Source organism: Microtus oregoni, unplaced genomic scaffold, assembly GCF_018167655.1.
Source record: "Microtus oregoni isolate MIOR12 unplaced genomic scaffold, Mior012 000020F_ref0000438, whole genome shotgun sequence".
NCBI lineage: Eukaryota > Metazoa > Chordata > Mammalia > Rodentia > Cricetidae > Microtus > Microtus oregoni.
In genome coordinates, this window is record NW_024543079.1 from 11,996,024 (window position 1) to 12,013,202 (window position 17,179).

A 17,179-nucleotide genomic window follows, 5' to 3' on the forward strand; every position below is an offset into this window, starting at 1 on the left:
GAAAACAGGGTATAGCAAACAGTCTAAAGCAATCTTCACAGAATCAGTCACAAGGCCAGCTGTGGGTCTTGGGGCGGTAGTAGGTTCCATATGGTAAGGTGACTTCCATTATTTAGTCTACTTACACATTCAAACTACTTTTTACAATAGTATCAGTCTATGTGATAATTGTGCAATTAAATGCACACACATGCACACATACACTACAGTGTGAACTGCTGTGCAGTGGAGGTCAGCACAACACCAGAGATAATGCAGATGCCAGGAAGCTGGTCTGTGATCTAGCTGCTGTCACAGAGGGCTTGGGTTTTCCCTGCCCTATCCCTTCATCCACAGAAAAGGAGACTACTGAGTCCCAATGCCTCCCAGGCTTGCTGTGAAGACTCTCTACCCTCTAGCATATTCTCTCTCCCTCCCCTGCTTCTCATCTTCTCAAGCATGTGCATGTATGCACGTGTCTGTGTGGAAGTATGTTTGGGTGTGCCTGCACACACGCCATAATGCATGTGTAGAGACCAAACACAACAGAAGGTGCTGTCCCCACCTTCTGCCTTGTTTGAGACAGCCTCTTATACTCTAGCTGGCCCATCTCTGCCCCCATCTCGCTGTAGGAGCCCTGGGATTATAGCCGTGCTACCCACCCAGCTTTACACGTGTTTGCACGTTCCAGACTTAAGTCCTCACACTTGTGTGGCAGGACTTTGCCCTCTGAGCTATCCTCTCCACACTGTTTTCACTCTATGCTAGCTGCATGCCTAACACAAGGCCCAGCTCCAACCCTACCTTTCTTGTGAGGCCCTCAACAAAGCACCCGCTCTTTCTTCCTATGCTCCCACAGCACCCTACTTACATCTCTACCTGTGTATTTTCCTCTATCTCACATTAATAGTCAGTCTCCCTAGTAACCTACAACTGGAATGCAAAGATCCCACCATCCAACTCTTAATTGCCTCAGGGCTTTGGGCCTATTAAAATTCATTAAACCATCTATCTGGGAAGCGAGAAAGACAGGGAAGAAAACAGAGATTTAGAACTCTAAAATCTATACAGATCTTTAATCCTTTTTAATTGGGATTCAGGATGAAAAGATCCCAGATCCCATGCTATGGCACCTCACAGTAAAAAAAAAATTTCAGGAGTGTCTACCGTGAGCACCTACTGGGTGCGGGTGTAACAGGCAAGCTGCCCATTGTTCTCAGTCTTCCCAACAACACAGTTGCCTCACACAGAAGAGACTCTGAGGCTAAGAAAGAAGTGATCATTTATGGTTACTTGGGGGGAGAGGTCCCCACGTACACCTGTCTGATCACTGCAATAAAGCTTTCACCTGGCAGTCGTGGCTGGTATCCTGGGAAGGAATGATGTAGCAAAGTAGGGGCGCTCTTTAGGAAGCCTGCTAGCAGCTGAGGAGCTGGCCTGAGCTGGTCCCTGAGTGCTGAGGGTGCTCCAGGCTCAAGCTGTAACACCCCACAGCTGCTTGTATTCTGGAAGTCTGGACTGTGGCTGTCAGAGAATGCAGACCTGCCCAGTCCTCAGGTCAGCCTCCAGGGCATGAATACACCAGTGCAGTGCACGGCAGGATGCGGTGCTGTCTGTCTGCCCTCCCCCAGTCGAGGGAACAGGAGGCCTGGACACAGATCTCTCTAGACTCTGCAGATGTGCATTTGTACCAGTCAACACCTTTGTGAACTCCTGTCGTAATAAACCATAGCCCTTAGCATCACTGACTCAAGTCCTGTGTGTCCTTCCAGTGACTTCCAAACTTATGGACCACACTGATCAAGTCATAAAAAGCCATCAAAGCATGCAACAAACTCAACAAATCAGAAAACAGGCTAAAATGCAGGAGAGGGGTGTCAGCAAAGTAGAGTCTTACTTCTCCGGATTGTCGGGAAACTTGATCCGCAGCTCCTGGTTTTTATATGATCGCTTTTCAAACGTGAGGATCATCTTCTTCACTGAGCTTTCATCCAGCGGCTCCTCCTGGAACAAGGATAGCGGCTTCAGTGGTCAGGGATCGCACACTCATTCACTGTCATTATGGCTCCTCTGTCCACCTGCTGCCATGGGCCTCCTCCTCCCCAACCGGAATGGTGGTGGTGACATCATCCTGGGTGTCACAGCTACTGCCCTGCCTCTACACCAGGAAAGCTCCGTGTCAGGCAGTAAAGATTCATCCACAAAGGTTTCTCAGGCACACTGTGGGTGCAGAGTAAACAACAATGCTGGGTACTTTTAGCCAACATTTATCTTGTCCCTTTGATGCACAGGCAAGAAGGAGTCAGAAACTAAGAAGAATTTGCTAAAGATCAAACCCAAGTCAGTGCCTGGGACCTCTAGTCTCTTCCTTGCACCAGGTCACAAACCAGTGTACAGGCCAAAGCTGCTCTCTGTGCCTGTTTCTGCACAGCCCATAAGGGACAAGTGGCAGTTGGGGGCGCTACACACACCACTTCCTTCACATGTTTCTGTGCCTAGTCCTCCTTAGCTACTGAGAGGAGGGATAGACAGGTACCTTGGAATGCTAGTATCACATCAAGGATTAGTTAACCACGAGTCAGATGTGGCAAGAGGATTAGTTTGAGCATGGCCTGGCTACATGAAGATGATAAGACAAAAAAAAAAAAAAAAAAAAGGAAGGAAGGAAGGAAAAAAGGAAAGCGGGAAAGAGGGAAGGAAGATTAATAATTGGACACGATATCACATGCCTATAATCCCAACATTCTGGTAAAGGCAGTGGGATTGTCACAAGTCGAAGGCCAGCCTGGTATAAATAGCAAATTCTATGCCAGTCAGAGCTACCTAGGGAGACCCTGCTGTAAAACAGATGAATAAATATTAAATATGAAAAATAAAGCATTTCTGTAACCTAGCTCAGAGGAAGCATTAGAAAACTAGTACCACAGAATTGTCTTGCTTCATACACCACAGAGATAAATAAAAGAAGTAAATGAATTGAATATTATATATTGAGGGACTGGAGAAAAGGCTCCAAGGTTAAGAGTTCCTATTCTTCAGAGATTCTGAGAGTTCAGTTCCCAGCACCCACACCAGCTAGCAAAACACCACCTATAATTTTAGCTTCAGGAGGTCTGATACCCTCTACTGGCCTCCACCAACACCTATACCTACACACATGCAAGCACACGCACTTGCACGTTAAGTGTGCACATGTGCACACACGTACACACACACACATAAATCTTTTTTAAAACTTTGAATCATTTATCTTCCCCCACAACACACAACCTATACGGAATTTCAGAAAGGTATCTTCAGTTCACTTTCCAGTTTAAATTAATGTAGCAGGGCACCCTGCCTCTCTAACACTGCCAACTCCAGCTCCTCCGCTCTGTAGTAATGGCCGTAACTCACACCTAAAAGCAATAAAGAAACTGCTTTTAGGAGAACTTGAAATAGATCCTTTTGGAAAGCACTGAATCATCCTATAATTCTGTAAGGACTCAGAAATACTAGCTATTATTTTATTATGAAATCTCAATGTTCTTCCTATATTGGATTTTAAGTGGGAGAAACCTGTACATTCATTCTGAGGGTGACACCATTTCCTAGTTTTTTTTTTTTTTTTTTTTTTTTTGGTTTTTCGAGACAGGGTTTCTCTGTGGTTTTGGAGCCTGTCCTGGAACTAGCTCTTGTAGACCAGGCTGGTCTCGAACTCACAGAGATCCGCCTGCCTCTGCCTCCCAAGTGCTGGGATTAAAGGCGTGCGCCACCACCGCCCGGCCATTTCCTAGTTTTTATCGACCTCGGGATCTGGAAGCATTCTGTGGGGCTCTCACCCTCCCAGGTCTACAGTTCTAGAGGGCTTCCCCGACACGGTGAAAACCAAAGTCAGTCTGGCCTGGTTAGGACTCAGAGACTCAGCTCTCCCCTTACCAACCACATAGCAACAAAACTTCACTAACAAATTTCTCAAAGCCCCAGCAAGTCTAGTTCACGCCTCGTCAGTCTTTCCTAAGTTCATCCCCTTAGTGTCTAGAATAAATCCCAAATCCTTCATGTAGCCTACAGAAGGAAAGTCGGGAAGGATCTGGCCCAGCTAACTGCTCCAACTTCAGATGAGGGCAGACATTGTGGCTAGAGAGGCTGCTTAGCAATTAAGATCACTGGCTGTTCTTCCAGAGGACCCAGGTTTGATTCCCAGCACCCACACAGCAGCTCACAACTGTCTGTAATTCCAGTTCCAGGAGATCTAATGCTCTCTACTGGCTTCTGAGGGCACCATACATGTACCTACACTATAGGCAAAACACCTATATAAATTAAATTTTTAAATTAAAAAACAATAGGGCAGACATAATACCCTGTAGATGGCCCATGCCTCCTTGCTTACTGCTGACTCTTTAGTGCCTGGCTCACGGCAGGCACCCAGTGAAGAGCAGCTGAATGGAGGGAGGGAGGGCTGGAATGAAAATGTTTGCTGGATCTTTCAAGGTCACAGAGATGACCTGAATAAACTGTGTACATAAAATTGTTTGGTGAACTCCAGTAATGAATAATGATGCTGTTCTTAATAGCGAGAGACACAGTATGCCCAGCACACGAAGAGGGGCTAAGCAACAGAGCCCTGTCTAGGGAACGGCTAACTCACTCTCTAGCCTCCCTCACAGCCACTGCTTTCCCTTCCTTCGCCAACACCTTGAGCACTCTGGGGGAACTATACTCATGTGAGTGCAGTTCTTGGGGGATTTCCAGCATTCCAGCCTCTCCAGGGTTTGGCTTCCCTCCTCAATTCCTCTCTAACACCAGAGAACCGGATTATCAGTCTTAGTCATCAGCCTCAGCAGCATCTCCAATAGCTCAACGTCAGAAACCGGCGGGAGATTTCAGAGAGATGGATGCTAGTGATGTAGTACAAAAAGGACAATAATATTTTACAGCCCACGTGACACAGGGCAAGCACCGCTTGTTTTCCATCAGATGGGACTTTGGTAGAGTGAGAAAATAACTCCTGGACTTTTAGCCTTTCGTGTGCCATTTTTACAAAGTGATTTCTTTGTCCCTGTCCCTTACAGGAAGGCTGTTCCCCCATTACATTTCTGTCTCCCAGGCAGGAAACTACTTACCCATGACAGTCACTGTCCCCCAAAACCATCTTCACAGGAATTCTACCTTCCAATTAACTACAGGGTGAGCAGACTGAGCAGAAGCCTGAGGGACGAGTGCCAGCTACACACTCTGTAAGCCCTTCGAGGCTGTGCTCTGGGAGACAATTCAGAACTCAGGGCTCTCTCCTACAGACTCCCCAAGTGCCAATATATTTTAGGGGCAGAACCTCAGACAGTACTGGTCCAGACCCCTGGGAAGAAGGCGTTATTGTCATAACATAGAAAAGACCTGTTTGGAATACAAATTTTTTTCTTCTTCTCAGATTCATGCTCCTGCCTCCTTTTTAAAAGCCAAACTTAGCATCATGTCTTTGAGGGAACTAGAAAACAGCTGGCTCTTAAGAATACATTTCCATAATTCATATTGAACAAAATGCCAGAGTGAAACCGCATATAAGTTAGCACTTAAGGATTTAAAAAGACACAAGGTGAGGCCATTTTGTTTTAATCGCTGATATTTTACCTCTGTGCTTCTCTGCTCCATTCATTTACTCACTCCATAAATATTTATTAGGGCCTAGGAAGAGCTAGATGTTGCCCTCAGTGCCAGAGACATAGCTGTGAACACAACAGAGTCAGGCCATTTCATGGGAGGCCAAGGGAGGAAAGCAAATGTGAGACAAATAAGGGCTTCAGACCACGACTCCTGCTGTGAAGACTACAGACAGAATCAAGTGAGGACAGAATCTGAGACCAGCCTGCAGGGCCACCTAGGAGATGGGATAGGATTCTTGGAGGATTTCACCTGACCCAGACTGTACTGATATTTTGTTTGTGTTTTAACAAATAAATCTTGCCTGAAGATCAGAGCGCAGAGTTAAGCCACTAGAGGCCAGGCAGTGGTGAAACACACCTTTAAACCCAGTACTAGGGAGACAGAGGCAGACACTTTTCTGTTAGCTCAAGGTCATTCTGGGCTATACAAAAAATGATCCAGTCTAAAAGAGAAACAGAGCTCACACCTTTAATCCAGCACTAGGGAGGTGGAGACAGGAGTGATATGGCTGGGTGGAGAGATGAATGTAAGGTGGGAGGAGACAGGAGTTCAGAGCAGTCTGAGGATGTAGTCTGAGGACAGGCTTGCCCCTTTGGTCTGAACATTGGTAGAGGTAAGAACTCTAGTGGCCGGCTGCTCTGCTTCTCTGATCTCTCAGCTTTTATTCCAATATCTAACTCCGGATTTTTATTGTTAAGAGCAATTAGAATTTGTGCTACACTAGACCTAAAGGGAAGAACCCAGGCACATGAGGCATAAAGGGATATTATTCAAAGGTACAGGGTAAGACTGAATAGAACAGCCCAAAGGTATTGCCTTCCTTCAACTGTTGTAGGACTGACTGTTGCTTTGTTTTTCTAAGGAAGGTTTTGCTATATTGTCAGGGATGGTCTTGAACTCTTAGGCTCAAGCGATCCACTTCAGCTTCTGAGAGCTTCGACTATAGGCATAAACCACCAAGCTAAAACAAGACTCACATATCTAATCTAATAGTACTTTAAACTTCATTTTTTTTTTGTTTGAAACTTATTTTATATGCATTGATGTGAAGGTGTCAGAGCCCCTGGAACTGGAGTTACAGACAGCTATGAGCTGCTATGTGGGTGCTAGGAATTGAACCCAGGTCCTCTGGAAGAGCTGCCAGTAAGTGCTGTTAACCACTGAGCCATCATTTCTCCAGCCCCCTAAACTTCATTCTTAAAAGCCCTATTACCTTGTGTGACTGATAGGATTTGACACTCTTTTTAGATTATGGACTATATTTTAAAATGATGGGTATTCTACATGTCCTCAGAATGGCAGGACAAGAAGCTTTCTCTGTCTTTCTCCTGTCAACACCAGTCATCCTTCCTCTTGGTTCCCATAACATTCCTTACTCTGCAAATCCTTTTCTATCTCTTTGATTCCACCCAACCTTTGCCCCAACACTCTGATGCAGGATTTCTTAACCCCATTTTACAGATGAGACTGGGAGGCTCAGGGTAATATCCTGTCCCCAGTTAAGACCCAGATGGTATGTCAGGGTCACTCCAACGGCCCCTGCCCAGCTCTTGCTCACTACCTCTTCCTCTTCCTCCTCGCCATCCCTGTCAATAATCTGCAGCAGCCTTTTTTTATCATCGTCTGTTTCTTCAGCTGCTGTGGCCTCCTCCTCACGATAGCGACCGCGTTCTCGAGGGCCAGTCTGCTTGCGACGTGTCTTTAGTTCCTCTTCTTCATCATCCCGGGGTCGTTTCGTGCCCCTGTTGGGCTGAGAAAAAAGAAAAGAAACATAGGGCATTAGAGCTGGAAAAGAAACAGGCAGCGGGGCATCATGGTGCACACCTTTAATCCCAGCGCTCAGGAGGCAGAGGCAGGTGGATCTCTGAGTTCAAGGCCAGCCTGGTCAACAGAATGAGTTCCAGGACAGCCAGGGCTACACAGAAAAACCCTTTCTCAGAAGTGGGGGAAGGTGTGCAGGAGAGGATAGACATCTAAAAGCATCCAAGGGTCCCGACAGCTAAGTGCCACAGCTTACCTTTTCCACAGAACAGCGAGGCTAGCTCTGTGACGTTTCAGACACTCAATGGTTTTGCAAACACACTGTGACCAACAGACCTTTTTTTTTTTTAATGAGGTTGTACCACTTCCCAAGATTCCCGGTGTATATAGAAATCACAAGGGGAAAGGTCACTTTGACATGGGGACACTGAGTCAGGCTCACTTTCCTTGTAGGATACAATCCCCAACCTCCACCCTTCAGCACACATCTTCTATCAAGGTCTGTTTCTCAGCTCCTCAGTTCAGACAGAGACTCATAACATAGATACTTCCAAGTCTATTGGATTTCAGATTCTACTATGCAGGAGAACAGATGGCCAAAGGCCAGGCAAGGGTTAGCCACTCTTCAAGAGAACATACAGAAATGGCTAAGAGATAAAGGAGAGGGGAAAGTCCCAATGTTATTAATTAGGAAACACAAATGAATCCGTGGGGTATCATCTGTTTGAACAGCTAAGGAGGTGTGGAGTAGAGGAAGCCCTGAGAGTGTCCTGCTGGTGGGCATGTGAGTTAACATGGCCATTATGGAGAACAGTATGGAGGCTGCTCAGAAAACTGAAAACAGAACAACCACCATATGATCTGGGGGTCTCCAAAGGAAGTGGAGTCAGTCTGCAGAGAGGTTCCTGCACTGAAACGCACAGTGTAGCAATGAGAGCCATGAGACAGGAGCAAGGTGCCCATCCGCAGATGAGAGAAATGTAGGGTGTGCTCTCTGGAGTCCCACTTCACCGGGGGAAGAAAGGCTGCCACTAGCAATATGACTGTGGGCATATATCACAACTGGTCAATCTGGAAGACTGTGCTAAGTGAAATACCACATAATCTCATTCATAGAGAAGAACTCGGAAGCAGGGACTAGAAGAATGGTTGGGAATGACTGAAGAATTAGCTTTAGTCCTTTAGTGAGCAAATGGTACATGCAGCACACACTAGCACTCTGCATCCTTCAAATTTGAAAAAATATTTAAAATTTTTGCCACAAAGAGTAGACGGTGATAGATCTGTTAATTCTCCTGATTTAATCATTCTATATTGCAACATACTGTTACACTTAGCCTGTTATGTGCCATAAGGAAGGAGAGGGACAACACTGATGGGTTCCAAAGATTTTAATAATTCACTACATAAGCGGGTCACTGATCGATCAGGGCTGTAGGACAAGGACTTGGAAGCCTTATTTCTCCTGACAGTCCTGAGCAGGGGCAGAAGTGGGGTTTATAAACACAAAAATCACATTTGCTGTCAAGTTAGTTACAATTTTCACCAATCAGGATTTAGAGATCAGAGGCTTTCTTGAATGTCCCATCATTGTCAACCAAAATACAATGCAAACCTTTCACTCCGACCGTCAGATTCGTTTGTTCCTTTTGTTGTTAAGAACAGTCATAATGTTTCTAAAGAACGAAAGCTGCACAGCGACTATTTCTGTGAATTAGAGATGATCGGCCATTGGAAAGTTCCCAGCTCCCCTAGGGCTTGGGAACCTAAACTTTATTTTATCCTGCAAGTAAAATAAAGTCTGAAGTCAAAATGGCAGTATTCAAGCCAAGGTGTTTTTGCCTGCTCCCTTCAATATATCAAAATACATTGTGCCCTACAGAGTTGTCAATTAAAAAAAAAGATCAGGGCTGAAGAGATGACTCACTGGATATCAGTGCTTCATGCTCACATGCTCACATGCATGAAGACCGAGTTCAGAGCTCAGCACACACATGAGAAACAGCTGGGCATTGCTGCACAGGGACCGTAACCCCAGCAGAGACAAGAGGCTCACTGCCAGCCTAACTCCAGGTCCAGTGAGACACCTTGACTCAGAGAAATAAGAGAGAGAGAACAGGACACCTCCTCTGACCTCCATGCACACACATACTCCGGAATATAACACACACAAGTACATTTTAATATTTCATTAGTTTTTAGTTCCATGCTTGAATGTATGTTTATGCACATTGAATGCAAGTGCCCACAGGGTGGAAGACAGAGTAGGAGTCCAGAGGCTGGAGTTGAAGAAGGTTGTAAGCTGCAGGTGCTAGGACCTGACCATGGTCCTCTCCAAGAGCAGCACATGCTTGAAACAGCTAAGCCTCCTTCCTCTCTCTCCAGCCTCAAATTATTTTTCAACAATAAAAGTGTTCCAGAAGCGAAGCATATGAAAGGTGAAAAAGCTTTGAGCCCACGAAACTGGAGCTTCACTGTTCCTCTGCCACCACAGGGCACAGGAGTCTTACTGTTGAGTCTGACTCGTACAGAATAAAGCAGGGCTCTGCTAAAATGGGCTTCAAAACCGAGGAGAAACACCATGGCAGACACCAAATGGCCCTATCTCCTCACCGTTTGGCTCAGCTAGTACAACTTTGGGCACATGGTCTGCCTCCCTAGGCCTTAGCTTCCTAAAATGCAAATGAGGACTATAACCCTTTTCCTTGTGGATTTTAAAAAGCTGCATTTAAAGGGAAAGCACTCCACAGTCTAACAGTCCCAAATAAAGAAAACGACCATGATGAGGCAATCCAGGTACTTCCGTCTTCCCCACAAGACACCTGAGATGAGCTCCTTCATGAATTTTTCCTTCTCCAATGACAACTGCACCTACTGATAGCGTAATAGTGCCATGTGGATTGTTACTAGCAAACAGAAGAACTGCTGTGCTCACCAACACCCTGCTAAGGTGTCTGGTAATAGCAGACACACTTTCATCATGGATATCACACATCTCGCCTTGTGACTGCCACTGGATTGCACCGCGCTAGGGGTGCAAAGTCATTCTTTGTCCATGTGAATCCTGCTGGCTTTACATGCCAGGGGCTTCAGTGAGTCTGAGCAGATGATGGTGCTCAGGAGAATAATTCCACTTGCAGGGTACCTCTGTTACTTTTCACTCTCTTCGGAGTCTCCCTGGCACATACCCAATTTCCTTAAGTATAAAAACCTAGTATTGTCATTACTGTTCTAACCTTAAAGGGAAGAGGGGGGTTTCCACATACGAGACCTCAAGAAAAAAAGATGGATGCTTTAGTGTGGGAAGAGAAAGGGAGGTAGCTTCACCTTCAAGGAAGCAGGCTTCTAAGAAAACTCCGTAGCTCCGCAGCAGTAGGAACTTCAGCCTCCTGGGAACAGGGATCTTTTAGGTTCATAAAACAAACCCCGCTGTGATTGCGATTAGTGTGAGCCTGCAGCAGCAGCCAAAGCAGCTAAGTAGGGACCTGAGCTGCAGAGTTCTCCACAAAGAGGGGATTTCGGGATGGAGAGAAAAGGTGGTGGAGTCGCACTTCACAGGAGGAAGCTGAGTGCTGCCACCATCAAGAAGGGCAAAGGAGAAAGAGTGGTCTTGTCTCTTTAGAACCCACTCTTTAAAGGTCAGGGGAGGGCTGCATCCTCACCTCTAACAACCTATTGAAACAGCACTTTCCTAGGGCAGCACTTTAATCCACCTCATCTCTGGGGACCAGAAGTAGTTAACAGTTGTGTTGTATTAGCAGGGAACAGGATGCCTGGGGTGCCAGCTAGCTCTCAATAAACACTTGCAGAGACAAGCTGATCCTTTCTGAAGTGACATATCAGAGTGTGCCCATCCACCTTGATTATGCAACTCTCAGTGACACAGTTCTGAGGGACTTAAATGTACTCACAGACAAAAGCCACATTATACCTTGGTTAGATTAAAGTGGTAAGTCATTAACAACAACAACAACAAACTTGGCAAAAGATGTCTTAGGCAGGAAACACTGTAATCAGGAGGCCCAGTGGCGGCCCCAAGCTTCCAGTTGGGTGTCATCTAAACTGGGTCATGGGGAGAGGGACGGTCAAGGCAAATTAAGCTGCTAGAACCTTTCTGACTGATCTACCTCAACAGCACACATAAGCATCAGTTCCTCTTGGACCTGGCCTGGCAGAGCAGAGGCACAGCCACCCCCCTCTCCCGTGGGTAGGTAAGCTGTGCAACGGTGGCCCTGAGATCTTTATTTCAGCATTTTCCCACAGATGCAAGAATTCTGCTCTTTACTCCTCAATGTGTCTCGTTTTCAAACGCCGACATTCTCAATAGAGGCTCCACTCATTCCTAAGACCTCAGTGTTATGGGTTGGGGTTGGCTCCTTAACAAGTATTTACTAAGTGCCAACTGTGGCTGAGGCTCTGTACTAGGACAGGGAAAATGAGTGTGCCACAGTCCAGGATGGGTATAATCAAATACAGTGCAAGCCACTGGCATGAATATTTTTTAACAGCCACATCTTTAAAAGTAAAAAGAAACAGGTAAAACTAATTTTAATAGATATTTTATTTAGTACAATATGCCCAAAATAGCAATTTAGTATATAGTCAATATTTTTAAAACGCTAGTTTACTCTTTTTTTTTTAATACTAAGCCCTTGGCACGTGGTTCGCACTTACATTCACACTCAGCCATACCGAGCAGCCCCATTTCATGTGCAGGCCGCCATCATGCTGCTCCCTGATGAAGCCTAAGGGAACCAACGTTCAGCAACAATGAAGGCAGCAGGGGTCTTAGGAATCCTGGAAACCCACAACAATCACAGCAAACTCCATATCTCACCTAGAAGCAGATTTCTTGACTCCATTTCTCCAGCCTGAACCCCTTGGGGGAGGCAACTGATTGCACACAAACATAGGTGTGCTCGGGGTTGGAGCTCAGGCCGCCAGGCTGATTTCACTACAGGGAGTCAGAGGAGAGCGTAACAGGGAGACCTGCCAGAGGTCAGCAGCTCTGGCCATGGACACCCTTCTCATGCCACGGTCAATCTCAAGAGGCTTAAGCCATCCTTACCAGTCACCTCTGGAGATTAATCTGCTCTGGTCCGTGAAAGGTATGTGGCATCCCTCAAGATAAAGGAATGACAAAAGCAACTGTTCCTAATAAAGTCATTTCTCTGCTTCTGCTGCCCACAGGGCTGGAGAAAAATGGTTAACTCTTAACTTCTAATGCTCCAAATATCAGCCTCGAAGTGCTTCTCTGGCCTTCGTCATAGATCCCAGCCTCACTCCCACGGTCGTGTCAAAGGCTCTCTGAGCACTAGTCACCATCCAACCACAGGAAAGTGTGGCCTTTCAAGGACACAGGAAGGATCAACTCTCAAAGCTTACAGGAGGCCGCAAGGCCACGCATGCGCCCAAACTGTCCAGGTCCGTGTCCGCGTCAGCGCACAGCTGTGTACTCATCAACCCCTCTCACTCTAACCCTCGGAAACGGACATCAAAACATCGTCACAAAAGCTTTGAAAGAGTTAAAAAATTAAGTAAGCAAACTGCCTGCAATACTCCCTGTGTACCCAGACAATATCCAACCTAAGCTTTAGGTTTCATTTCCCCCTCTCTATTTTTTTTTTTAATTAAAAAGCAGTGAGAAGCTGCAGCTATAATGAGGGGCTGTGGGAACACACAGTTATATTGGACTCAAAGTAATGTACCATAGGAAGAGACTACATCACCAGAACGAAGCCTAAATTAAAACTCCACTATGAAACCCACTCCATTTCCTCTGAGCGTGCAATCTGTATTATCACATTTATGGTCTGTCTCGACCTCAATTAGACTTGGAGGCTGGGGGTGGGGAGAACTTCTATAGGAAGCAATAATGGTATCATTATGATAAATTATGAAAACATAACAGTGCAATTATTAATGCACAGCACATGTGCACTGGGACACAACAGTGGAAATGTGTGTGCATGTTCTAAAGATAGTGTAACATTCCAAGTTACCTGGCTAAGGAGATAAATCAGGAAAGACGCTTTCATAATGACACAGGGGAAAGCACACCTAATTCCATAAGGGAACTAGAAAACATGAATAGAAAGAAGCCTTCCATGACCTTGAAATAAACCAGGAATTCTTCACCTAGCAACAGGGAGCGAGCTCAGATAACCTCAGAGAAGGGTCTACCCAGTGAGGTGTGCACGCTGTTGCTCAAGATTTAAACAACAGAATTCAGAAGTTTAAGGTGAAAGACAAAAATGTCTAACTACCAGCCCAGTGGGTTTAAGCAACTTATGGTGAGCGAGAGTGCAAGGCTAATTCCAATACAGTGGGCTCCTTCTCCATTCTCACCCAGGACCAGCTGGAAATAAGACAGGAGAATTCTGTAGGCTCCTTCTTCATTCTCACCCAAGACCAGCTGGAAATAAGACAGGAGAATTCTGTAGGCTCCTTCTCCATTCTCACCCAAGACTAGCTGGAAATAAGACAGGAGAATTCTGAGGATGCACTGGACAGCAGGCAAAGCTTCTCTAAGAATACAAGAACACAGACTGGCCCCATGTGAGGGGAGAGCTGTAGTTAGTAGGCATTAACAAAAGGCTTCCTTCCAATAAATAATGGCCAGAGCCAGGAATCCTGTTTTAATAGTGCTGTCCTAGATGGTTTCCTAAGCCTCACTCCCTCTATTTAAGTTATGGATGGCAACTTAACTATAAATGAAGATTAATAACTCCCTCTCATAGACACTCCTAATGTTTATCTGCCCATAAAGGTGATGTTTCTACAGCACTGAGCATGCTGTGGCCCAAAGAAGACACACAGAATTCCTTCTTTTTGTGACACTTGATTCAAAATCAGTAAGGCAGAGGTAGAAGGGGGCTCTGAACACTGATGGGCTTTAAGATATGGATTCCTGGGTGGAAGGTGTAGCTCGGTGGTAGCGTTCAATCCCCACTATCACTGGGGGGAAATAGCAAAAAAAAAAAAAAAAATTGCTTTTGAACATGAAATATTTAACAGGTAAGCTTCCCCCAGCTGCACTTTGAGTGAAAGACAGAGGAAGGACACAAGAGCAGGCAAATGACTATCTCCTTGGTGGCATTTTTTCCTTTGGTTTGTTTTGAGAACCATTAATGAAGAGTTGACTCCAGAGCTACTCTACTGGAAATGCCTGTCCACACCTTGCTATGGTTCTTCCAAGGCACTAGAGTCAGTCTGTGCCTTAGGCAGCTCCATGACACCCAACATGACACCCAACAGTCATCCATTTGCAGCCTGAATCCTTTTGTTTCGTTTTTGTTGTTTTGTTTTTCGAGACAGGGTTTCTCTACAGCTTTGGAGTCTGTCCTGGAACTCGCTCTGTAGACCAGGCTGGTCTCAAACTCACAGAGATCCACCTGTCTCTGCCTTCCGAATGCAGGGATTAAAGGCGTGTGCCGCCGACTGAATCCTGAATCCTCTTTAAAAACGTCTCTGGGTGGACATAGGCTGGGACCTTCCTAACACCCCTGCTGACCATATACCGTCCGTCCCCCCCCCCCCCCATCTTCAGATCTTTCCTTCAGGGTTTACCACACTGAGGAAACCCTTCCAACTTCAGTCTCCTTCCCTGATCCCTAGTCCTTGCCCTTGAAGGACAAGTCTAGCCTGACTCTCACATATGGGGCTTTAAAATGAAGCTTTAGTTGAAGACAGCAATCCTATTTGCCTCTTCCTTTCCCGCTGCCTTTTCTTCTTCAGAATAAATGCTTCTAATAGGAAAGCGGGTGTGTAGCACAGAGCAGAAAGGAGAGCACACACATAATTAAATTCCTCCTACCATGACTTTGGGATTTCATCATTTTAAAATGTTCTAATACCCCGTGAGATAATTAGACATTTGGAATGTCGCAGCCTGAGCTTGGGGACGGATTGGTCTAACCAATCTGAACTGTTCAGAAATCATCGGTTGTTAACCTCTCCTGATTACCTTTTGTCAGAATAAAAGGTAGTTTTCAAACATTCGTTCTTACCAGATGGTGGTGAGTGGCCTGACCGGAGAAGCTGCAGACGAGCTGCAGTAATGAGTTCCCCTGCCTGCACTGGCTGCACATTCACTGGTGACATTTTACAGTGGGGACTTCTGGCTCAATCAATATTTGCAGGCATGAAACCTGCCAAAGTTAACATCAGGGCTCCCCTGCAAATTTGCTTAAGGCACAACTGAAAAGGCTCACAGTCTCTTCCACTGCAACTACCATCAGCCAAAATTCATAATTAGAGATCAAAGCAATCAGAGACGGAAAATCCCACCCACCAAAGGACTGTGGGATGACTAAACAGACCACTTTCCAAAGATCCTGTGTAAACTAAGGGCCAAAGCAGCGAGAGGAGCCAGCAAGCCACACTTCTGCGAAATAGCTACGTGCAGATATAATTTGCCTTTGGAAATTCACAAGAGTTAAAACTTGAAAACTATTAATGAACAGTGGCTATCTACTAACCTGTATTTTTTGAGGGCAGCTATTGCTAACCACTATACCACCACCATGAACATCTACATGTATTTCTGGAAGAAAAAAAAAAAAACAGGTACCAAAAACTCCAAGCCCTACAGGAAAGCCAGCCCAAAATATAAAATAGAACCTCCTGTAATTCTCAATCAAAAATAAATAAATAAAAGCACAGAGGCCACAGTAACTACTGGGCAAGCTGTTATTTTTACCAATGTCCACAATCATCAAAAACCCAGGGTAAGATGGTGGACTAGAAGTCCCTTTACTGCCACCTGATAAAAGGGAAAGATCAGCAGAAGGAGAATAGAATCCCCCAAACAGAGGGCAGGAGGACATACTTCAGAAATGTGCAAAGGGAGCTGCACAGCACCGGGAAAGTGTGGACAAAGGGACAGGCGACACACTAAAGAGACGCCAACCCCAACACAGCTCCAAACAGAAGTTTGTGAGGGGCGGGAGAGGCAGCAGAAGAGTTTAAGATCAAGCAGGAGGTTCTGCTAAGGAGACACTAGCAAACCCTTGGGAAAAGCACCCAGAACTCACAAGCCTCAAACCAGTTTCTGGATTAGTGAGACAGTGGTTCCTCTGGCAGACAGTGAAAGGAATTCCACTTTGTCCTCTGTGTAACTGACTTCCTGGGCAGGGACCTGGCACCATCTTAAAAGAGAACCTATTGTTTGAAACTGTACTACCCTGAAAGCCTGAGAACAAAGGAACAACCCACAAGTCTGAGACCCTGAAGTTAATTTGACACAGCCCTCCATGACAGACAGCCTTGGAGTTTGTGGAGAGCAGGAGTTACTGACAAGTCAAAAGTGCAGGCTACAGGACGCTTATCTTGGGCAGCGGAAGTGAACAGAGAAGGCTAACCCACCTGGTTGCCAGAACAAACCTCGCCAACTAAGACCCCAGACTCAATTCAGCAGGTAGAGCCACTGAGCTGCTGTCACTTCCCTGATAGACGCTGAAGACTGAAGCTCTGGCAGGCTACACATAGCTGCATCCTTGCAGCGAGGTGATTAATACTTTGGAGGTCTTGAAAGCATGAAGACTGCCTCTGCTTGTGTAGAGCTCAGAGGGCCAGAGCTGCTTCCAACATCCCCTGTACCTCAGGACACACACACACACTACACCAGCTATTTCAGGAGTTGTGAGCTAAGTGTTGGTCAGCAGTAGTCCCTGGTACCCAGAGGAGCAGCTCAAGTAAAGACAGACACTTGTCCGGTACTGGACCAGCACCAGCATGAGCCACCAGGAAGACAAGTGCCCAAAGTCCACCACACTCTCCCCACCTGCATTCC

The 17,179-nt window shown here is 45.9% G+C and overlaps 1 protein-coding gene across 1 annotated transcript in view; it reads right to left on the reverse strand.

The window, feature by feature from the left end:
• The window catches only part of Ctnnbl1 (catenin beta like 1), a 160,256-nt gene that overhangs the window by 115,480 nt on the left and 27,597 nt on the right, over positions 1-17,179 (reverse strand). The window contains exons 2-3 of the mRNA XM_041670402.1: positions 7,187-7,375; positions 1,877-1,983 (exon numbers count right to left, since the gene is read on the reverse strand). Coding sequence (XP_041526336.1) covers positions 1,877-1,983; positions 7,187-7,375 — 296 coding nt within the window. The remainder of the gene's footprint in view (positions 1-1,876; positions 1,984-7,186; positions 7,376-17,179) is intronic.